The sequence below is a fragment of the Podarcis tiliguerta genome, assembly GCF_965153285.1.
Source record: "Podarcis tiliguerta genome assembly, chromosome: 4".
Classification (NCBI taxonomy): domain Eukaryota; kingdom Metazoa; phylum Chordata; class Lepidosauria; order Squamata; family Lacertidae; genus Podarcis; species Podarcis tiliguerta.
Genome location: NC_139537.1, coordinates 31,722,320 through 31,745,293, shown reverse-complemented (window position 1 = coordinate 31,745,293; position 22,974 = coordinate 31,722,320). Strand labels below are relative to the sequence as shown.

Genomic DNA, 22,974 nt, shown 5'->3' with positions numbered 1-22,974 from the left:
AGAGCTATTTGTTCACTAATGACAAAGTATAGACAACATACGGCCATTAACTTTTGAGAAGTTTCATAAGGCACTTTGTCACAAAGGGCGACAGGCACTTTTCTCTTATAGAATCATAGAATTGTAGAGTTAGAAGGACCACAATGGTCATCCAACCCCTGCAATGCTGGAATCTTTTCCCCAGTGTGAGGCTCGAACCCAAATCCCCGAGATTAAGAGTCTGAGCTATCCCTAGTTCTATTACTATTAGTTATTATATTTTAATTCCACTCTTCCAAGGAGTTTGGGGCAATGTGCTCATTCACAACAATTCTATTTGGTAGGTTAGCTCGCTCTCGAAGTCTGACTCAGTTGACAACACCATACCTGCTCTCTCCCTATTAACCTCACCGACATATAGAACATAATCCAGAGAATTTTAGGAAGAAGCTGTCCTTCTGCAGGATGCGGTCTTCCAGGAGCATGTCTTACTTCCAGGTCTGTCAGTCAGAGAAAGATCAGTTATTTTCTTCTGTGCCACAGTTCCTTGGAATGCTGGTTATATGGTCCTTAGAATCATAGAATTGTAGTCATCTAGTTCAACCCTCTGCATTGCAGGAATCTCCACACATGGTCCCCTTTTTAGAACAGTGCTCTTAAAAAGTAATTTGGCCCTGAGAGCCCTTCCCAGTTCAACCTGTACTTGTTGTTGTTGTTTAGTCGTTTAGTCGTGTCCGACTCTTCATAACCCCATTGACCAGAGCACACGAGGCACTCCTGTCTTCCACTGCCTCCCGCAGTTTGGTCGAACTCATGCTGGTAGCTTTGAGAACACTGTCTAACCATCTTGTCCTCTGTCGTCCCCTTCTCCTTGTGCCCTCCATCTTTTCCAACATCAGGGTCTTTTCCAGGGAGTCTTCTCTTCTCATGAGGTGGCCAAAGTATTGGAGCCTCAGCTTCAGGATCTGTCCTTCCAGTGAGCACTCAGGGCTGATTTCCTTAAGAATGGATAGGTTTGATCTTTTTAACCTGTACTTAATGCCCCATATTAAAGTGATTGGTCTGCTTGAATTAGGCAGAAAGATGGTGACAATTAATTAGAATACCTCTTGTCATAGTTTTCGAAACAGCTTTCTGAATGCTTAGACTGGAAAAATACAGTCAATGTGAGAAAAAGAAGATTCGTTATGATGCAGAGCAGAATATTTAAGGCCAGCAGCGTTCTTGGAAGAATTCCACAGAGCTTGGAGAAAAGGTGCATAATTGCTCAGCCTCTTTTACATACAGATAATTGACTCTGGTTTTTTGACAAGTATGGGGCATTGGCAGAGAGAGACAACAGGCTGTTGGGTTTGTGGGAAGGATACAGAAAGCCAAAATGTACCCATGTCCATAGGAGGGTCACTGTAAGGTGTCAATGACCCCCCAATGTATTTTTCTCTTACACAGTTCAAGTCAGACACCGTTTCATGTTGAAGAAAAGCGCTCTGGTGGGAAGTGTCATTCACTCTGTGGGAAGTCACCTGCTTTCTCATAGATCACATTTTCCACTTGTACGAAAATGGCATATGGCTCCAACTCACTCTCCTACAAAACAGAAGTGCATCCCTTTGAGAAGAAAACATGGCTTGTCACCTAAGTAAAACTCTGAAGCATTTTAAAACATGAAGGAAGCTGCCACAACCCCATTTGTTCCTTTCATCTCATGATATGCAGGAAAATGTTCTGACTTACCCTCCCCCCTTGCACCACCCCAATAGAAATAATGAGAAAAGATTCCCTTTATACTGCAGAGTTTTTTCTTTTGTGAAATACACTGTGGGTGGCAATATCAAAATTATTAAAGTATCAAATTGTGATTAGCAGTAGACTCAGTTGTTTGGATATTTTCTTCACTGGAAAGTTCTTGACTGCTAGTCATAAATTCATGCTTGAGTTTCTGGGGCAACCCAGTCAGATGGGCAGAGTATTATTTATTCTTTCTTTCTTTCTTTCTTTCTTTCTTATGCCACATGATTTTCAAGAGTTATAGAAAAGTCATCGAAAATATTTTTACCATTAAGAAAACAAAATGTCCTGCTTTGCAGGTAATTTTGTAAAAAAAAAAAAAAAAAATTCTTAAACAGCCCAGGCTATGTAATCTATTGACCAAATGGAAGCTTTCCTCTCATTGCAAGCAGCCAGGGAGGGGATGGGGAGGATTCTGATAGGGACCATACTGTGGTACTAACAACACCTGGGGGATACATGGGATCTCCCCTCCCAGAAGAGAAGTCTTCAGAAAAGAGAAGATTGGAAGGAAGGAAGGCGAGAATACACACAGATTGTTGTCGCCTTGTTGCTAGGTTGGCAAGCTCTGGGACCGAGCAACGGGAGCGCACCCTGCCATGGGGATTCGAACCTCCGACCTGACGATCTGCAAGTCCTAGGCGCTGAGGTTTTACCCACAGCGCCACCCGCGTCCCTGTGTATATGTCTATAAAGGTAAAGGTACCCTGCCTGTACGGGCCAGTCTTGACAGACTCTAGGGTTGTGCACCCATCTCACTCAAGAGGCCGGGGGCCAGCGCTGTTCGAAGACACTTCCGGGTCACGTGGCCAGCGTGACAAGCTGCATCTGGCGAGCCAGCGCAGCACACGGAAACGCCATTTACCTTCCCGCCGGTAAGCGGTCCCTATTTATCTACTTGCACCCGGGGGTGCTTTCGAACTGCTAGGTTGGCAGGCGCTGGGACCGAGCAACGGGAGCGTACCCCGCCGCGGGGATTCGAACCGCCGACCTTTCAATCGGCAAGCCCTAGGCACTGAGGCTTTAACCCACAGCGCCAACCGCGTCCCTGTATATGTCTATACCATATGGTAAAAGTATTGTGCCCTTTTTAACACCAAAAATTGGTTTCAGAGCAAATCTCTTATTATTTCCTTGGTCTTACCTGGATGCTTGGTCTTGACATTGTTTCAGGACTTTTGGGTGCAGCAACTTCTCTTTTTCTGGCATATGCAGGGAGGGGAGAATATAATCAGATTCCTTGTTCCAGATACCATGCAAAATGGGTTTGGATCAAACATGTCATCTATAAGACCCTAGGATAATTTCAGATCTAGTGTACCCATCGAAATATCTTACAACTGATCCTAATACACGTACACATTCCACTGCCAATATAGAGTATCACCACTACTTTGTTAGAAATAGGGTCTGACTAATCTGTCAATTAACATTTATCTCAGTTTCCCATGTTTTTCAATTTTCAGTTCATTATAGCATTTTCCACATCAGCGTGCAATTTTTTTTTAAAAAAAAAACAGTCTGCATGAGAATTTGCACACATTTTTAAGGTAATTTTGCAAACAATTTCTCTCAGCCAAATGAATTTTCCTTACTATTTTCATAAATATATGCAATTTTGTATGCATGTTTTGGTTGGAGAACACATTGAAAAAATCAGAGAAGTGTGAATTTTTAAGGATGGCTGCATTTTGGTTCACAAATTGGTTTGGGAAGTGCAAACATAAGCCAGTTCTACAGCTCTGTAGAGTTGGTCAGCTGCCACAATGACCATAAATTCAACTTACTACAGAAAAATAGCAAGGCATTATTTATACAGCTTTCTGCCTCTGGAACTAGAAGGTGATTCATAGGATAGAATGTAGGAAGACCTTACAGAGACAAGAAAACCAAGAAAAGTAGTTGTGACTAGGTTGGGGAGAAATCCATTTAGTTCTTTGAATTTCAACATGAACCTAGTTAGAGGCAGAAAGCTGTATAAATAATGCCTTGCTATTTTTCTGTAGTAAGTTGAATTTATGGTCATTGTGGCAGCTGACCAATTGTACAGAGCTATAGAACTGGCTTATGTTAGGACTTTGGCATACATACCTTCTATAGAGGAGGTAGATGAAAACTGAAAGCAGGAAAATTCCCAAGACACCAGCAAGGCTGGAAAATAGAATGGTGATTGTTACATCTTCTTTTTTACTTTGTCCACCTGGAAATATGCAAAGTGCAAGAAATGCCAGTTAGGAGACATGGATGAAATGGATGGAATTAATAGATCAGTCAACAAAAGATATGGTTGCAGATTAGAATTTGTATGTACCCCCTGAAGCTCAGGCCCAAACAACAAGGCATTTAACTAGTTTTGAAATTATGCTAAAGCAAAACCCAGTATTTGATAAGGGCTTAAAGGTAAAGGACCCCTGACCATTAGGTCCAGTCGTGACTGACTCTGGGGTTGTGGCGCTCATCTCGCTTTATTGGCTGAGGGAGCTGGTGTACAGCTTCCAGGTCATGTGGCCAGCATGACTAAGCCGCTTCTGGCGAACCAGAGCAGCGCACGGATACGCCATTTACCTTCCTGCCACAGCAGTACCTATTTATCTACTTGCACTTTGAGGTGCTTTCGAACTGCTAGGTTGGCAGGAGCTGGGACTGAAGAACGGGAGCTCACCCTGCCATGGGGATTCGAACCGCCGACCTTCTGATCAGCAAGTCCTAGGCTCTGTGGTTTAACCCACAGTGCCACCCACATCCCCTGACAAGTGCTTACTCTCCAGTATATATAGGATTCTTTTGGAAATCTCACTGGGTTCCACAGATAGCTTAAGACAACCATGGGAAAGTTACCTAGGCAAGACAATTGATTTAGAAGCATGGCAAGCCTGTGGAACAAACCCCCATTTCACACCCCATCAGTGCCCATTTGGGAGAATGCATATAAGCATATCCACAGGAGATAACTACCCTTGCGATGCCCTGAGTTAAGCTTGCCATATGTCCGGAATTTCCCGGACAATGTTTCGGCCCCTGGAAGCAGTGTCTGGGCGGAAATCGCTGGAATCCATGGCACCCCATGTCAGAAGTTTAGATTTTGACAACAACTTTGGGCAAAAAAAGCTCAACATCTTTGCCCAAAAAAGCTCTTTATAAAGAGCTACTTTGATTCCTGTTTGCAGCAGCCAGACTCATGGTGGCCAAAGGCATCTGCAAGTGACTTGCAAGACTATTGGCACCTCCAGATAATTGCTTTAATGGAAAAACTTAACAAAATATACCCGAACCCTACACCATCTGAAAATCAAGGACAACTTTTCTAAAGTTTGGCATCCATTAACTGAATGCATTAAAGTTAAGAAACATGATTGTCAGCCACTCTCTTCTTATGAATTCCTATGAAAAGCATTCTTGGATAGATGCTTATGAAGGACAATTGTCCGGAATTATAATACTGTTTTTGGAATACTGCTGCAGGGGTGTGGAATCTTTGACCATCTATAGATAATGTTGAATTCTGACTCCCATCAGCTCCAGGCAAACATGTGAAAGGCCTAAGTTTCCCATCACTGTTGCAAACCGTGCAGCTTTTTCATTTAGGCACTATCAGTTTCCAGCAGAATATTTACCTTCATGGCAGTGCTTTGGGATTGATTTCCAATGGATATGGAGAACATTAGAAAATCTCTGCAAGCAATAGGACTTGGAAACAGTCCAACATGAGCATATTAAATAAGTATTATTATTATTATTATTATTATTATTATTATTATTATTCATCACCCATCTGACCAGGTTGTCCCAGCCACTCTAGGCAGCTCTCAACAAAATATTAAATGTCCATTGCTGACCTAAACTGTTCCATGCAGAATTTTCCATGGGAATAATTCCAAAAGGCTGCCTCTGAAGGAAAACATTACACCAGACCTGGCCCTTAGACAGAAAAAGGAACTACAATCGTTTTGGGGAAAATTTTCTACTTTTTAGTAATATTACAGGCCAAAATGTGAGCCCCAAACCCAAGATCCCTGGAACACACCACCAGAAGAAGGATAATAGTGGATATTAGTAAATTGATTTTTATTTCATTTTATTTTTATCCCATTTTTCTAGACACAAATGCATCCAGAGTGGTATACCGTAAGAACATTGATAAAAATACTGAAAAGGAACATTATGAATTGTCTTTTGAGCTAAAGCACTCAAAATGTTATAAAGAAAAATATTTTTTTTAAAAAAAATTAATTCCCTGGGAAATGGACCTTCAAGTAATAATATCTAATGAAAAATGGGGAACTTTTAAAACTCTTTTGGCCCAATTAAGGGAATTTTCTTGGAAATTCTTACATAAGTGGTATCTTTCCTCCTTGGCTGAAAAGCTGATGTGTCAGATTCATGCAACCAAAGGGAATTCCATCCTCCATCTGTTCTATAATGTGTGACACCCATTTTGGATTTTATAAGCGTCAAGCAGATTTTGTTTATAACCCCCTAAGATCTCATGTTAATATGTGGAAAGAGTTTTGGGAGTGAAATGTAGGAATTTGATTTGATAGTTTTAATCAAAGTGGTTGATGTATTGAGTTATGTTATCTTATGTGCGATGTGAAAAATTAAAATTGATAAAAATACAGAAAGTCAAAGGAAAAAAGGAAGGTGGGGGAGGTACTTTGTATCCCATACCTTACCTGTACCTTTGTTTAGTAATTTGCTACTGGTTTGTGTCCTGTGTTTTGTTTTGGTTCCCATTGCAAAAATATTCAATTAAAAATGTGTGAGAGTGTGTGTGTATGAAAAAACAATAAAACAGGGTAAATTACAAGTTGAATCTAGATCAGTGGCACATAAATGGGAGAGGTAACCTGGAAAATGCAGCAGAACATCAAACCACCCAGTCATCAAGATTTCATATAAGTTGCAAACGTGGGAGAAAAGAGAAGTCCTAGTTGACAAAAGAATATGTATGAAAAGGGGGTGATCCTGAGATCTCTCAGGAAAACGTATCAGAGAGTGGAAATTACAAATTAACAAACAGAGAAAATGATTCTTAGGATTACCTAATGAGAGCCTGAAGGACTCCTTCCATGCAGGATGGGAGACAAAGCAAGTTACTTTGCTCCCCTCAGAGTTGTTGACCTTGTATATACTGGTGACGGTCTGTGTGCCACTAAGCAAATTTTCACTCTTGGTGTTATACTCTCCTCCTGGGGACCATGAGATCTGTGCAGCTGGTTTCCCTGCAACTGCCTTGCAAATGGCAGTTCCATTGATGTCGTCATGAATCAGGGATGCCTCAGGAGGTACTGGAGGGAACAAATAAATGAGGTGAAGGGTCAGTTAAATTTATCAAAGTGGTGGGATGAGACCTACTCTAGATTAGAAGCGGCAAATGGAGGGTGCTTGGGAGGCTGTGGGCAGCATTAACTCAGTGTAAAGCTGTCAGGAACTGCATTTGAGTAGTGGGGGTGCCTTGATCCCACAGTGAGCAGGGCCAGACCGATCCACACATACAACCACACACACTTAACACAGGCAGCTGATAGTCGTATCTCATGCCCCTCCTGTCCCGTGGCCCCAGAAGATGGGTGTTTTCCGCTGCAGCATGTTGGAGGGTATGCACATCTGGTTCCCCACCTCTGGCACAAAAAGATGGACATAAAAGGTAGCAGAGCTGCATATTCCAGACCCTCCAAGTGTCCCTATTTTCCAGGGGCAGTCCTGGATTTACAGAAGCCATCCTGGTTTCTGATTTGATCCTGGAATGTCCCACTTCTCTTCAGGGTGTCCCAATTTTCACTGGAGAAATGTTGGAGGGTATGGAGTTATCTTCCTCCCGAGCCATCTAAAGGCAGCCCTCCATAGGGAAGTTGTTTTTTTAAAAAAAAAATGTTTAAAGTATTGTTGTTGTTGTTTAGTCGTTTAGTCGTGTCCGACCCTTTGTGACCCCATGGACCAGAGCACACCAGGCACTCCTGTCTTCCACTGCCTCCCGCAGTTTGGTCAAACTCATGTTGGTAGCTTCGAGAACACTGTCCAGCCATCTCATCTTCTGTCGTCCCCTTCTCCTTGTGCCCTCAATCTTTCCCAACATCAGGGTCTTTTCCAGGGAGTCTTCTCTTCTCATGAGGTGGCCAAAGTATTGGAGCCTCAGCTTCAGAATCTGTCCTTCCAGTGAGCACTCAGGGCTGATTTCCTTCAGAATGGATAGGTTTGATCTTCTTGCAGTTTTTATATATGTTGGAAGCTGCCCAGAGTGGCTAGGGCAACCCAGTTAGGTGGGTGGGGTATAAATAATAAAATTAATAGGACTTCCTTCTTTCATCAGAGAAATGTTGGAGAGTATGATATTCTATTGGTATCTTATGTTGCACCAAAATACACATTTGAGGAACAAATAAGTCCCTTATGAAACCTGATGAGTAAACATATTCCTATACATGCTGTCAGGAATTGCTGACCACTATGCCATGTAATGAGCAGAGTCACTACAGCAGGAAGAACTCGTGGTTTGACTCAGCGTGGCTGGCCACTGACTCATCCAGGGCAGAGAGTTCTTCCTGCTGTAGTGACTCTGCTCATTACATGTATTTTGGTGCAACATAAACAGGTCTCATCTGCACTAGGCACTGAAAGCTGTAGCATACCACTTTAAACAGCTTCCACTGAAGAATTCTGGAAACTAATTTGTTAGGAGTCCCCTCTTCCCCTCATCCCCAGTCTGACTTAAAAATCATCCTCTCTTCCCAGCACAGAAGTGCACATTGTGACAGACTTTAAGTTGCAGGCATCCAGGGAGCAGCCTCTGATCCCTGCACACCAGACCAGAGAGCAGACTGTACTGTGGTGCAAATTTGTGTAGCCAAAACCATTACAAAAAACAAAAAACATAAAACAGAATAAAATGCATTACACAGTTAAAATAATTATTAAAACCAGGCATTCTGTCAGATAAGAGTTTGCTCCTCTGAAGAATTTGACATCATTCCTACAAACTTTTCTCTGTAAAATTGCCACTCCAAAGGCAAAACAAGCCACTTTTTCAGAAGTGTAGAGGGATCTGTCCTCTAATAAAAAGTTAGTCAGATACCCAATCGATCTCTAAACTGAGAAATTTAAATACAGTATCTGAACAAGGCTTAAGTCCTCATAGACTGGGCAAACCAGTGGGGCAAATCTCTAGGTATATTTCCTCCAAACTCTCTCTTCATAAGGAATCCTACGACAGCGTCCTTCAACAATGGCAGAGTGCACAGACTGGAACTATAGAGTTGTAAAGGTTTTTCTCCATTTGGCATTTGTGATGCTGGTTACATAGTGAGTGTGAAGAGTCTGAATGGGTAGTTTGGACAGACAGGCAGAAGTGCGATAAGCACAAAACCATGTTTTATAATATGAGATTTCATGATGCCATCTCAAGGTCTATGGAGCTCAGAACTAGTGCAGACTACAGTTCTCATCATGCTGTTTTTAGAGACTGCTTGGAGAGTTGGAGGGAGCCTGAGTTTTATAAGAGGTGACTCACTGGAGGCTGTTGGTTAAAGCAGAGTTCCGTGCCCAGCGGAAGGATGAGGAGTACGTGCTGCATACTCTTGGTTGCTTTATTTACAGTTCAAAGCAGTTATATTACAGAAAGACATCTTGCCTCTGCCGGAGCAGAAAAGCATCCTCTCTCCTCGACAGCTTGGAGAGAAACAACACAGTGAAAAACAGGAAACCAGTGTACGTCACATCCAGTCTCCCTTTCCCGTGAGAAACTCCAACAGTACAGTACAGACTGTGGAATGTAAACACCTGTCTCGTGACAAGCCCTTTCGCTGCACAGTGAAGGAAAACAGAAACCAACATCCTCCCCCTTTCTGTGAACATCACTGGGCAGCGTGTTCGTACAATATCAGTACAAACCCAACTTCTGCACATAGGTACAGTGTTGATCCCTTGATACAATCTTGGATAATACATCAGCAGGAATTTTATTACCTGGCATATAGGACACCGTTACGAGTCCCTTCTGAATACATTCCTTAGCATGCTGCAATTTTAATTGCAAGTGCTTCGTGCTTTGCTTACAACCTTCAGACTTCAGCAAAGCCAAACATGCTTTGTTGTCCTGGTAAACCTGGATTGGACATTTGACAGGAATTTTCATATCTTTGCACAATTGTATCAACCATTCACAATCCTTAAGTGAATAAGACAGTGCATTCAGTTCAGCTTCACAAGTACTTAAGCTAACTGTTGTTTGCTTCTTGCATGACCAATCAAACAGACCCTGATTGTACATGTAGCAAACTCCAGACGTACTTTTCCTGTCTTCAGTGTCACTTCCAAAACTTGCATCTGCAAATATCTCAAGACCACCAGACTTCTGATTGTTAAATCTCAGTCTGTAATGCATAGTGCCTTTCAAATACCGCGCTATGCGTTTCAGAGCTTTCCAATCCTTGACACTAGGATTGTTGACTTGTCTGCTTAGCAAATTACAGCTAACAGCAATGTCTGGTCTTGAACATCTGGCAATGAAGTTTAGCTTGCCTAGCACACTTCTGTACAGTGTAGAGTCAGAAAATGCTTCTCCATTGTCATCTACCTGATAACCTGTTGTCATCGGTGTGTCTACAGGGTTAGCATCCATCAGGTTTAGTTTGCTTAACACATCAGCAATTTTCCGTGACTGGTGTACTAGAATGTTACCATCTTGATCTCTTTCTATTTCCAGAGATAGGTAGTTGTTTACCTCACCAAGATCTTTCATGTCAAAGTGCTCTTTCAGTTGAGCTAGGGCGTTATTGTACATTGCGACATCTTTCCAAAAGAATAATAAATCATCAACATAAAACAAACAGTACAGTTTCTTTTGCCCCTCCTCTTTGACAAATACACATGGATCAGCTTTCCCTTGCTGAAAACCTAGAGAAAACAATACTTCAGTGAGTTTTGTGTGCCAACACCGTGCACTTTGTTTGAGACCATAAAGGGATTTCTTCAGAGCACAAACAAATCCCTGTTTTACCTGTACGCCATCAGGTGGAAGCATATAAAGTGATTCATCCAGAGATCCGTACAGAAAAGCTGTATTAATATCATGGTGACTAATGTGTAGATTTTCCTCTGCAGCTAGCTTGAGCATAAGCCTAATGCTTTCATACCTCACTGTGGGTGAGTAGGTCTCGTGATAGTCTTCACCTGGTACTTGTGCAAAACCTCTGGCTACCAATCTGGCTTTGTGTCTGACTATCTTGCCATTTTGATCAGTCTTCGCTTTGAAGACCCATTTGCTTCCAAGCAGTTTCATTCCTGGAACTACTGGAACTAGCTCCCATGTTTTGTTCCTTTCCAAGGAATCAAGCTCAGCCTTCATGGCATTTAACCATGGTTCAGCTTCCTTTGAATCCAAACCCTGGATTTCTTGGAAACTTGAAGGTTCAAATACCTTCTTGGAGCTTTTAACAGCTGTTACTGCTATCGTAGCAAATTCATCAGCAAATCTCTTTGGAGGTTTGCCTTTTGTGGCTCTCTGTGACCTACGAATTAGCCTTAAGTCTTCAACACTCTCCTCTTCCTTCTTAGGAGAAAAGCGACCTATTGTGAACAATGGTTCTTCCAATTCTTGATCAGAGCTTTCAGAGGGTCGCATAGAGGCTTTCGCACTCTTGAAATCCTCTGAATCACCCGATTCAGTTTCAGATTCAGACTCAGAACCTTCATCAGTGGGTGTGGGTTGTTGTGGTTGCTTCTGACTATCCTCAGTCTCATCACTGTCATCAGGATAACATTGGAAAATTCCCACATTCTCCCCCCACTTTGCATTGTATTCAACACTTCTCGTGAGCTTAATTGTCTTAGAGTCAGTCATCATTATTCTGTAAGACCCTTTCTGATAACCTAGAAAGATACCATGCAATCCACGCTTGTCTAACTTTGAATTTTGTGGTGAATGAACCCACATGTCAGAACCAAAAATTTTCATGTGTTTGATGTATGGCTTCTTGCCAAACATCTTCTCATAGGGGGTACAACCAATCGCTGAAGATAACCTGCGATTGTAACTGTAAACAAAACACGAGAGAGATTCGGCCCAATAACTCTCTGGAAGATTGGCATCATGCAGCAAGGTTTTTAACCCTTGAAGCAATGTCTGATTTGCCCGTTCCGCAAGTCCATTCTGCCATGGCGAGCGAGGACTAGACAAATCGTGTTGAATTCCTTTCTCAGTCAGAAAAGCTTCAAACTGCTGAGAAGTGAATTCTCCCCCGCGATCACTGAAAAGAGTCTTTATCTTCTTACCATGCACATTTTCCAACCAAGCACAGAATTCCTTGAACCTAGGAAAAGCCTCTGATTTCTGCTTGAGATTGTACACAAAAATATATCTAGAAAATGCGTCAATGAGAACCATGAAGTACCTATTTCCACCCAAAGAGGGCGCTAGTGGTCCAACCAAATCAGCATGAATAATCTGGTATGGTTCCGTAGCTTGCCTACTAGACACCTTACCTTTCGCAGCCATTTTCACCTTGTTTGCTGCGCATGCTTTGCACTTCATGTGGTACCTGCAGGGTCTAATAGTCATACCTTCAACCAAGGCAGGCATTTTAGATACTGCCTCAAAATGCAAATGACCAAATTTTCGATGAAAATCATGAATACATCCTGCATGCAAACTTTTGTTAGAACCTGCAATGCAACAAGTGTCATCCTGCACAACATCATCATAATACAAAACAAACAAACGATCAACATATTCAGCATGCAATTCATAGTCATTTTTCTTTGTGATGATGCACTTCTTGTTCTTGAAGGAAACGTCAATGTTCCGCTCATTCAGTTGTCCAACGCTGAGCAGATTATGTTTGGCGTCTGGCACGTAAAGGACATTCTGTATCGATAAGTCCAAACTGTGAAGAACAACAGTTCCGTAGCCTTTACTGGGAATAGTGTGGTCATCCGCCTGGTGAATCGCACCTTCCTGCGGTGTAAAAGACACAAAAAGTCTCTTATCGTTGCACATGTGGTGGGTCGCCGCCGAATCAACAACGAAGAAAGATCTAGACGTCTTCTGGACCTCTGCAACCTTTGGAGTGAAGCGTGAAACCATAGCCTTGTGCTGCGTTGTCCTAGACACCGGACCTTTGCCTTTGCCTCGGCCTTTTCCACGCGATGAGCTTTCGCTGCGCTGCTCTGTCTTGGCCCTGGGATATCTGCATTCCCTCTTCATATGGCCTAGACGTCCACACGAGTAGCATTTCACTGCCTTCAAAGCTTTGGCGCCATCTGGTGGTTCCACTGCACTATGGGATGACGTCTGTGAAGACTCCCCCTTGCCCATGCAGCTAGCACCCCGGCGATCTGCTTCATTTAACACCACGGCAGTAACAAAGTCCACTGTTAGCTGAGCTGTTGGCTGCACAGCAATCTGGGTTGCAACAGACTCCCAACCTGAACCCAAAGATTGTAGTATCATGAAAGAATACACAGCCTCTGGAAAGTTGAGTCCTCTCTGTTGCAGCTCATGTCTCAGATTTTGCATCTCCATCAGATGTAAACGCACATCTCCACCTTCAGCAAGAGCCATATTATGCAGCTTGTTAAAGTAAAACATAGTAGATCCAGCTTCTGTCCTTAAGTGAGCCTCTCTCAAAGAATCCCAAATTTCTCTGGCTGAGGTCTTATCACGCAATAGACAGAGCTCTTCTGGGGATACTATCAATGTAAGTGTTCCCCGTGCTTTGGAATCCTTAACTTTCCATGCATCTGTAACTGGAGCTGGGGGGGTTTCTGTAATGACCTCAAACAAACCCTCTTTCCGCAGAATTGCCTCTGCATACAAAACCCAGTCGGCATAATTTTTCTTGTTGAGCTTAGGAATCCCACAAGCATCCTGAAGGGCCATCATGACTCTGGCATTAGCCTTCAGCGTCATATATGCTGCTTTAAATCTTGCTGCGTCACTGCTGCACCTGCTTTATTCCAAAAGCGCACTTAAAAGTTACTTTCGATTTCCCCAGCATAGTAACTTGAGCCTGGGAGCCATTTTCCTATTCCCGGCAAAACGGCTTTAACAGTTCAAAGTCCAGCCATAAAGCCATTAACTAGAAGCTGGCAGGCTGCCCGGAGCAGTAGCAACATACCTCATCAATCATGTTTATGCGCAGAGCAGATTCCAATCCGATCTGTCCCTCTGCATTCCGATCCTTTGCCGGCACTCCGATTCGACTTCTGGAGCCCATAACCACGTGTTGGTTAAAGCAGAGTTCCGTGCCCAGCGGAAGGATGAGGAGTACGTGCTGCATACTCTTGGTTGCTTTATTTACAGTTCAAAGCAGTTATATTACAGAAAGACATCTTGCCTCTGCCGGAGCAGAAAAGCATCCTCTCTCCTCGACAGCTTGGAGAGAAACAACACAGTGAAAAACAGGAAACCAGTGTACGTCACATCCAGTCTCCCTTTCCCGTGAGAAACTCCAACAGTACAGTACAGACTGTGGAATGTAAACACCTGTCTCGTGACAAGCCCTTTCGCTGCACAGTGAAGGAAAACAGAAACCAACAGAGGCATATGGCTTTTAAAGCACTATAATGCATGTTTTCTCTGGATTTTCCTGCAGAGTTCCACATGGTGTCAACGTTATTCTCCTGGTATTCTGGAATAAAGCAGACACCATGCCAATTTTTCTTCTGTTGCAGAATATCAGATATTTGAAGAAAGATCCTGTATGATCTCCCTATATGTTCAATGGTGTGGAATGTGTTGGATGACCTTCCACTGTATGATGTGACAGGTTTGGGAGTGATGGGCATTGGCCTGAGTGATGCCTGTTTCACACCCCTTCTGCCTCACTTCAATCTGATAGGAGAGAGCTGGCGGATATCTGAGAAGAGCAAGAATGGCAGATGGTACTGAAGGAAGCTCTGGGGTTAGTTGTAGTGGCCAGGGATATCATGGAGAAAGTAAGGGTGTACTTTCATTGAGAAAACAAAGACTTCTGAAATACCAAGGGTGGAATGTTAACGAAAACACACACAGAGAGGGGGGGGCGGGATTTGCTGGTTTAATACCAAAACTGGGAAGGGAGATTTTGTGACATTTTAGGAGCAGTAGTTCCCTCAGAACACATCCTGCTAATGGTGTGGATAACAAAATGCAGTCTCACTCACCACAAATTTACATTTTCTGCACAGTATATTGCTATATTCAACCTTCCTTTCCCAAGCTCTGTTCCCTCCCTCCCATTTCACTTTTGCACACCCTTGTCAGCCTTTTCAAACTTGTGCACTTCAGTATTTTGGGACTGGTATTTATATTCATGTTTGATCATGCTGAGAAGAAAGCAGAGAAGAGGCACTGAAAAAGCAGATTGAAACAGAAGAAGCTTTAAGTCCTGTGTCTGAAAAGACTATGTCATTTCTATGTTCTTTGTTCACAGCTAAAAAATATTAATAAACATGTAGTAGTTGTAACAGCAGCTGTAGAAGGAAGAGCAGAAGTAGAAATAGTTTGTTTTTAATTCAATTTTATAGGTTATTTTTTATTGCATACATTTTTTTAATCACTGTTGTGCTTAAATATTATTGCAAAATGCTTTCAGTGGTTGCCAGTAGCTTAAACGTAGTTTTAAATGTTTGGATTCAATAAAATAGATGTAGCAGTCTCATATTATGATTTATAGGTAAGGAAAAGAGCATGGAGTTTCTTACCTAATATGGTTAGATTATGTTCATGGCTGAATGTTCCATCAGCAGTTGCTGTAGAACATTTATATATTCCTTCACTGGATATTTGTGCTGACTTTATCTGAAGGGTGGAGTCCTTGTCTGGTCTAGATAACCAACACATGCTATCCTCACTGCAGTTTCCCCCTGTTTGATTTCTATCACTGATGTATGATAAATAACAAACTGTTCCATTCTTTAAGTTGGCATTCCAAGATACCATTATCATAGGTCTCTGATGGGGACAGGTCAGTATAACTTCAGTGCCAACCACTGCATCCATTTTTGATTTGCCTGGAAGGGTATATAAAAAAAGTACCATCAGTAGGTTTTCCTAGCTGGATCTGAGGACTACATTTGAGACCAAGCTGTTTTTTTAATCCTCAAATACTCCTTAATAAAATCCAAAAGGAATCACAAAAACACGGTTTCCCAATGTGTTAGAAAGAAACTACCATGAAAGGTTGTTAAACACACTGATGCGGTGTGACCCCTGTAATAAGATATACTATAAGGTAACTTAGCAGCAGAGATATGTATCATGAGAGTTAGACCCTCTGATACGTCTGGTCATTGTTTCACTGTAATCTTGTTGCTGTAATCTGCAGAAAGTGGTAAACTTATCAAACGCAAGGAGAATTATTTTGAAACTGGAATAAAATGCTGGGAATTATGAACCGAACAAATTCGCTCTGAATTTTTAATTTCATTTATTTCAAGCGTTTCCAGCTTTTCTGCATCATAATTTATTTTATTTTATTATTTATTACATTTTCATACTGCCTTTCAGTCGAATATCACAGCACAGTTTGCAATATAAAAACATAAGAGACGGCCTAGGCACTCACCAAACGTTAAAAAAAAAAAAACAAACTCAAATATTGGTAAAATTATTTTCTAAATCCACCCTATAGGTGTAGCGCAGTGTAGTGTGTTCACATACTAGATACAGTTCTCTCTCCTTTTAAATCAAGCTTAGTCATTAATCTCTCCAGGGCTTAACAACTAAACTTATGTAAAATAGCATTGTTATCTGCTCTACTATAATTAATAAATACAGGTGTGCAATGTTACCTTCTGCCAGCTGAGGTTTAATATTGTTCACCATCATTGCTGTGACTGAACTGTTGGCATGATGCTGTTCAGACTTATTTTGAATGGACCCACTTGCTGGGAATGATCCTAAAAACAGCCATAAGACAAAACCATAAAAGGACCATGACATATAATTGTTGTGGTTGTTGCTATTGTTGATGTTATAAATAAACACAGTCCATGTAATTACTCTAGAAACTGAGGGAAAGATTAGACCGGTGAATAAGACACCAACACATGTTAAACACATGGCACATAGCCCAGATTTATTAGTATAATGACCATATAAATTTATCCATAAGAGAAGACTCAACCTCTGGAGAGGCTGCCAAAATCATTCAAGATCTTCTTTTGGAAATGGATACATGCACTGTAATTTTCACATTTCACTGGAATGCACAATTAGGTGTGCGTGTTTAGTGGTATGGGGCCAGTGTGGTGCAGTCTCTGGGTGGTTATCCAGGGTTTGTTGAACTACATCTCCCATCATCCCCTGCCATTGGCCATGCTGGGACTGGTGCTGATTGGCACTGGGTTTCAAGAACATCTGGAGGACCACAGGTTCGCCAGTCTTGGTGTAGTGGTTCCGAGTGCTAGAAGAGGACTTGGGTGACTCGGGTTTAACTCTCCACGCAGCTGAGAAGCTTACCTTGGGCCAATCACCTTTAATGTACATCACAAGCTTGTTGTAAGACTAAAATGGGTGTGGGAGAATAATGAGTGCCTTCTAGAGAAACCATTAACGTGAATGTTGAACCAGAGTTTTTAGAAAGCAATTTGAGGGATGAACCAATTCATACTATAAGCAAACGTAACTGCTGTCTGGTGGACCTCTGTTTACTGAAAATACCACCTCGGCAGAAGGCATTAGGAACAGAGAATCAGGAAAATTTCTCCTTAACGCGGAATGGGAAGTTGTGTGGGGCCTGGACACAGTGGTGAGATGGATAAGGGAAAACAAGCTGAGCTTGAACCCAAGAAATTTGGAGGCACTGTGGGTGAATGGTTCCCACATCAGAGGAAAATGGTCAATTGCCTGATCTGGGCAGGGCTACATTCCTCCTGAAGGAGGAGATAGGCAGCCGGGAAGTGCTTCTAGATGTAGCTTTGTCACTAGAGGTCCAGGTAGCCTTGGTGGCTAGAAGTGCCTCTGTTTCTGGTACAACAGCTTTGGCCATTCCTGGACTGGGAGAGCTTGGCCACAATATTTCAGACATTGGTTACTTCAAGACTGGATTACTGCAATGCACTCTATGTGGGGCCTCCTTTGCACTTGACCCAAACAGTGCAGTTAGTGCAGTTAATGCTGCAGCACAGTGGCTGACAAGAACAAGACCCTGTCTGCATATAACACCGCTGCTCAGAGATCTGCGCTAGTTGCCCATTTGCTACTGGGTCACGTTCAAGGTGTTACTATTGGTATATAATGGCCTGGAAGCAGTTACTTGCAGGATCGCCTCACCCCATACCTAACCACTTAAATCTGCAGATCTGACACTGTTATAAGTGCTATACAGTATTCATTTTACAATCGTAAGCAATCGATCCTTTAGTGTGGCAGCACCTACACTTGTGAACTTCCTGCCTGTTGACATTTAGGCAGGCACCTTTGTGATACACCTTTGGCACCTGCTTGAAATATCTTTGTTTAGACAAGTCCATCCATTAATAATAATAATAATAATAATAATAATAATAATAATAATAATTTTATTCATACTCCACCCATCTGGCTGGATTTCCCCAGCCACTCTGAGCAGCTTCCAGCTCATATAAAAAACAAAATAAAACATAGATGTTGACATGTTTAAATTTTTTACTGTTACTTTTAATTACCTTTCAAATATTTTTAATGGCTTATTTTAAAACTGTTTTTATTGATAATCTTAATATTTATTGCAAACTACTCAGAGGTTTTACTACAACCAAGTGGTATGTAGATTTTGTAAAATAAAATAGTTGTGGGACAAGAGCTTAATGGGACCAAACGCGTATCTGAACCACCCTGTTGGGATGACACTCTTTGGAAGGTGACTTGGAGCAAGGAACTGTGGGTAGAGTAAGGGTTAAGAACCTACTGGATCACCATTTCCAGTTGCCCTCTCCCAAAGTTGCTTTTAATGTAACAACAAAAACGAGCTTCTGCTTTATTGTTACATGTGTTTGTATATAATACAGTTTGACCTACTAATTCCAGCCAATATATTAAAAGGATAAAGCACAGTTTTGTTACTTGAGGAATGGAAAGACCTCTGCCCAAAGGACCATTTTAGTCCACCTCTAAAAACTAAAGGTTGATACACACAAATTATATTTACTGGGGATTTTTATGACTGTTTTGACACGTGCCAAAATTACAGCTTATTCCCTTTTTGCAATAGACTTTTCAGCAGTTTTCCAAAATGTGCTGACAGGCCACCATCTCAACACCATGGAGACAATGCCTTTTTCAGTAAACCTTCACTGAACTTTCGCCTACCATCTTCTCCGACTATTGTGGTCAGTAGGAATCTATTTATTCTCCATTGCAGATGGACGAAGAGGGTGGAAGAAAGAGGTTTCCTCAAGTAAAACTTTAAATTGTTCTGCCGTCATGCAATCCATAATTTATCTTTAAGTTATTATTTATAAATGACACTTTTTAGTTTATTTCCATTTGTAATATTTTACTTCCTGATTTTTAGAGGATATTTTGTTCAGTTGCTTACTGTGAATTTTCCTTGCACTTTTCTAGCTGATTTTTATGCATAATGTTTATGTTGATACTGGAGGAGGCTGTTCAGTTGTTAATTACGTTTTTTAGAACGTTGTATTTGCTGCTTATTTGAGATGTTTTAACCTATGTTTTAATGTGTTTAAGCAGCATATAAATGGTAATATAAATATGTAAGCAGCATATAAATGGTAATATAATAATAATAAAATTAACAGGAGGGATAGAAACTGTTCTAATTGTTAGATTGTCCCTGCACAAAACTGGTGTTTTGGATACAGGTCTGATCATTACTTTAGTGAAGTCAATCTACCTGCACCCAACCAACCCTTGACAATTCTAGCCAGCAAAGTTGTTCCATCTTCTGCTTTCCTTCACCAGAGGAGAAGTATTCAGATTTCACATAGTGGTCTTCCAAACAGCAGACCAGCCTTCCTACAGCCCTGAAGATGAATGGGCTGGAACTGATGCCAGCAAAAAGCGTAAGCTTTTCAACAGGTGTGATAGACAGAATCCCAAGAGAGTTCAAAAAGAGAGAGACATTATGGCTTCGTTTATAAAGTGAGCATATTTGCGTAATTAAATTCAGACATATACTCTGCTAAAGCAGAGCAGGGGAAACCGCTGCCTTCTAAATGCTGTTGGGCTCCCAGCCAGCCTCAGCCAGGATAGCCAATGGTCTGAGATGATGGGACCTGAAGGAGCGTCTCCACCTCCATCGTTCTGCCCAGACACTGAGGTCCAGGGCTGAGGGCCTTTTGGCAGTTCCCTCGCTGCGAGAAGCCAAGTTACAGGGAACCAGGCAGAGGGCCTTCTCGGTAGCGGCATCCGCCCTGTGGAACACCGTCCCCCCAGATGTCAAAAAGAAAAATAACTACCAAACTTTTAAAAGACATCTGAAGGCCGCGCTGTTTAGGGAAGCTTTTAATGTTTAATAGGTTATTGTATTTTAGTGTTTTGTTGGAAGCCGCCCAGAGTGGCTGGGGAAACCCAGCCAGATGGGCGGGGTATGTATGTATGTATGTATGTATGTATAAATAAAATAATAATAATAATAATAATAATAATTATTATTATTATTATTATCCTGCAATATCTGGAGGTCCACAAGTCTCCCATCCCTATGCTAAATAATACTGTGATAGGAATTTATACTCAGGCCAACTCCCAGCTTATTCAATGTAGGTTTTTCTTCCTCTTTGAAAATATTTGGTTTGATAAATGTATGCCGCTATTTGCCCTTGAGGTTTAAATATTATAAGTAGATGATAACGATCCGGTCCATGCTGCCTGTTCCCTAGCCACTTTGCTACATATCCTTTAATGTGGGTGAAACTGAAAGGCGAAGACTTTATAAGAAAAGGCAACACCTTCAGTGAAAAGTAAGACTTACCCATTGTTGCCATCAACACGGTGACAGTGAGCAGGGCACAGGCACTCCAGTTCTTCAGAACAAAATTAATTCCACTTTTGGCTTCCATGGCGCACACAATTATATCACCACGACATCCATTCTGATGTCTGTTTAACCACCAATACAGCGAGCATCTTTTCATGCAAACACTTCATCCCAGCGAGCATCTCTGCTCCACTTTCTACATCCCTAGGTTCTACAGCAGCTCTGCGTGCTCCAGACTGATTAGGTCCTTTGGGTTGGAGTGGTTCTTCCTTCTGGCTTGCCACTTGTACAGGGTTTCCTGTGCTTGCTTGTCAAAAAACCAAACACAGAGGAAGCAGATGAAGTCACTTTCCTCAGTGGTTATCGGAACAGGACTGCTCTCTTTGGGAAGACGAGCCCTCACAGTAAAACTCAAGAAAATAAAAACAGGGTTGTTCCATCAAGCTTCCGTGTCAAAGGAAATTTCATTTGAGGTGAATGATACTTAAAAAATAATGCCAAACCATTTCATGGAAGAAAATTCAACTCATGGGCTGAAGAGCTGTCGGCATTATGATTTAGCAGCTTCCACTATTTACACTTTCTACATTCTCATGTATCAAGAAATTATATTGTAGTTTCCACCACAAAAAGGTGATATTTCTTCTGCCGTCAGGTTCTCTGGTGCTTGTTGCTGGTAGGGTTGATGAGCGCTAATGGGGCATTCATACAAGTACATATATGGGAACAAATTAAGGAGCTAATTTGAGGGGTGGGTTCCTCCGTTCACATTTTAGTGGGTGTTCAAGGTTCAAAACTTGCCCACATAGAGAAAAACAGCATTTTCACTTCAGATGAAATGACTCAAGATTCTGTAGAAACCACAGGTTTATTTTAAAGTTAATACACAGCATTTGCTTCAGCATGACAGAAGAAGATTCATATGATAAACTGTAGATTTCACATGATGAGATTTCCCTTGATCCTTTGAGTCTTAATGAGTCTCATCCCCAGGCTATCACCTCAAAAAAAAATCAGTCTTTTCTTAACTAGCTTTTACACTAGTTGATTCTCCAGGATTTGGAAGTGTCTTATACACCGTTCATGAAGTTTGCCTAGCTTGATTAGTTTTTTCACATATGCTTATTCCAGTAAATTAAAATTGTCTAGCACACATATTAATACACATGGGTCTTGCATAGGTCCTAACCCGGGGTCTGACACACAGTTTCAACACCAGAAGCCTCAATTAAATTTTAACACTATCTTAATCCATAATTTAGGGTGTCTTGCACCCACCAACTCATATGTTGGGTAACAATTCAGTGTTTGAATTATGGTAATTAGCATTCAATATACTCTTCTGACCAGTAATCACACTTTGTTTTAGAGCTAATATACTTTTCCTATAACTGGGCACTCTCCTGGTCTCTACAGCCACAGCAGGCGCTGTAACTCTCCAACAGTTTACCTTCACCCCCAAAGGCACATGCTTCCATTATCTCCCAAGAGATATGTAAGTAACTCTGAGGTGCCCTGGAGTCAAATGTGGTCTATTTTAATTGCAGATGTGTGGCATGTTGATTAATACAAAATTTAAAGTCGAAAGTCAATTTTCTAAATATCTGTCTTGTTTTATGTCAGTTGTGGAGAAACTCTGGCCCACGGGTCTTGTTATAGTCCCACCAGACATCTAAATTTGGCCTGCAAAATCATTTTGCGCAAATCACAATCACCTGCCAGTCACCTGGTATCATACAACATCAGGCGAACCTCTCCCCAAGCAGGGACCTTCCTCTATTCCTAAGTGAATTGTGCAGAAGTGGGAATTGAGTTTTGGTCAGTTACCATATGGATCATAGTCCAACTGCCAGTTTCAGTGGTCATGAGGCATGTGTGGGTGGAAATAGATGACTAATAATTTTGCAGTAGTTGCACACACAAAAAGCTTACCACATGGTGGCTGTATTAACCTCAATTGCAAGCACAGCATTTAACACACACCACTCAGATCTAGGCAGGAGAGTCAGGATAATACTGGCTGGTTCCTCTTATGTGTACAGATGCTATTTGTAGATTTAAAATGTTTACCATGTGGTTACCATGTGGTTCTTTCTAATCTTGTTTCTATGGCAGCTGTTTTCTGAGTGCCATTCATGCATAAGAGCTAGCTAGCAGATGAGGTTTGAAACGTATTTTTCTCTTTTAAAAACAAGTGTTGTATTTCGATTCTCAGTTTTACAACAATAATTAAAATTGCATAAACTATCCAATAACATCACTTGACTTCCCTCCCCCCCCCTTTTGTGGTTACTTATGTGGTAAT

General features: G+C 41.6%; 1 protein-coding gene across 3 annotated transcripts; it reads right to left on the bottom strand.

Moving 5' to 3' along the window:
• Positions 1-235: 235 nt before the first annotated feature.
• On the bottom strand, positions 236-21,344 carry CD200R1 (CD200 receptor 1). 3 transcript variants are annotated; one of them, XM_083438474.1, is made up of 7 exons: positions 20,664-21,344; positions 16,537-16,644; positions 15,448-15,756; positions 6,810-7,055; positions 3,859-3,918; positions 2,912-2,969; positions 236-1,566 (listed from the first exon to the last, which is right to left on the bottom strand). In XM_083438474.1, exons 1-7 carry the CDS (start codon positions 20,824-20,826, stop codon positions 1,518-1,520), a joined length of 993 nt encoding a protein of 330 aa, XP_083294600.1. In that variant the 5' UTR covers positions 20,827-21,344; the 3' UTR covers positions 236-1,517. The 3 variants fall into 3 exon arrangements, with proteins under 3 accessions (XP_083294600.1, XP_083294599.1, XP_083294601.1); XM_083438473.1 differs by having other exon boundaries at positions 3,859-3,967; positions 20,664-21,327; XM_083438475.1 differs by lacking the exon at positions 15,448-15,756 and having other exon boundaries at positions 3,859-3,967; positions 20,664-21,341.
• Positions 21,345-22,974: the final 1,630 nt, after the last annotated feature.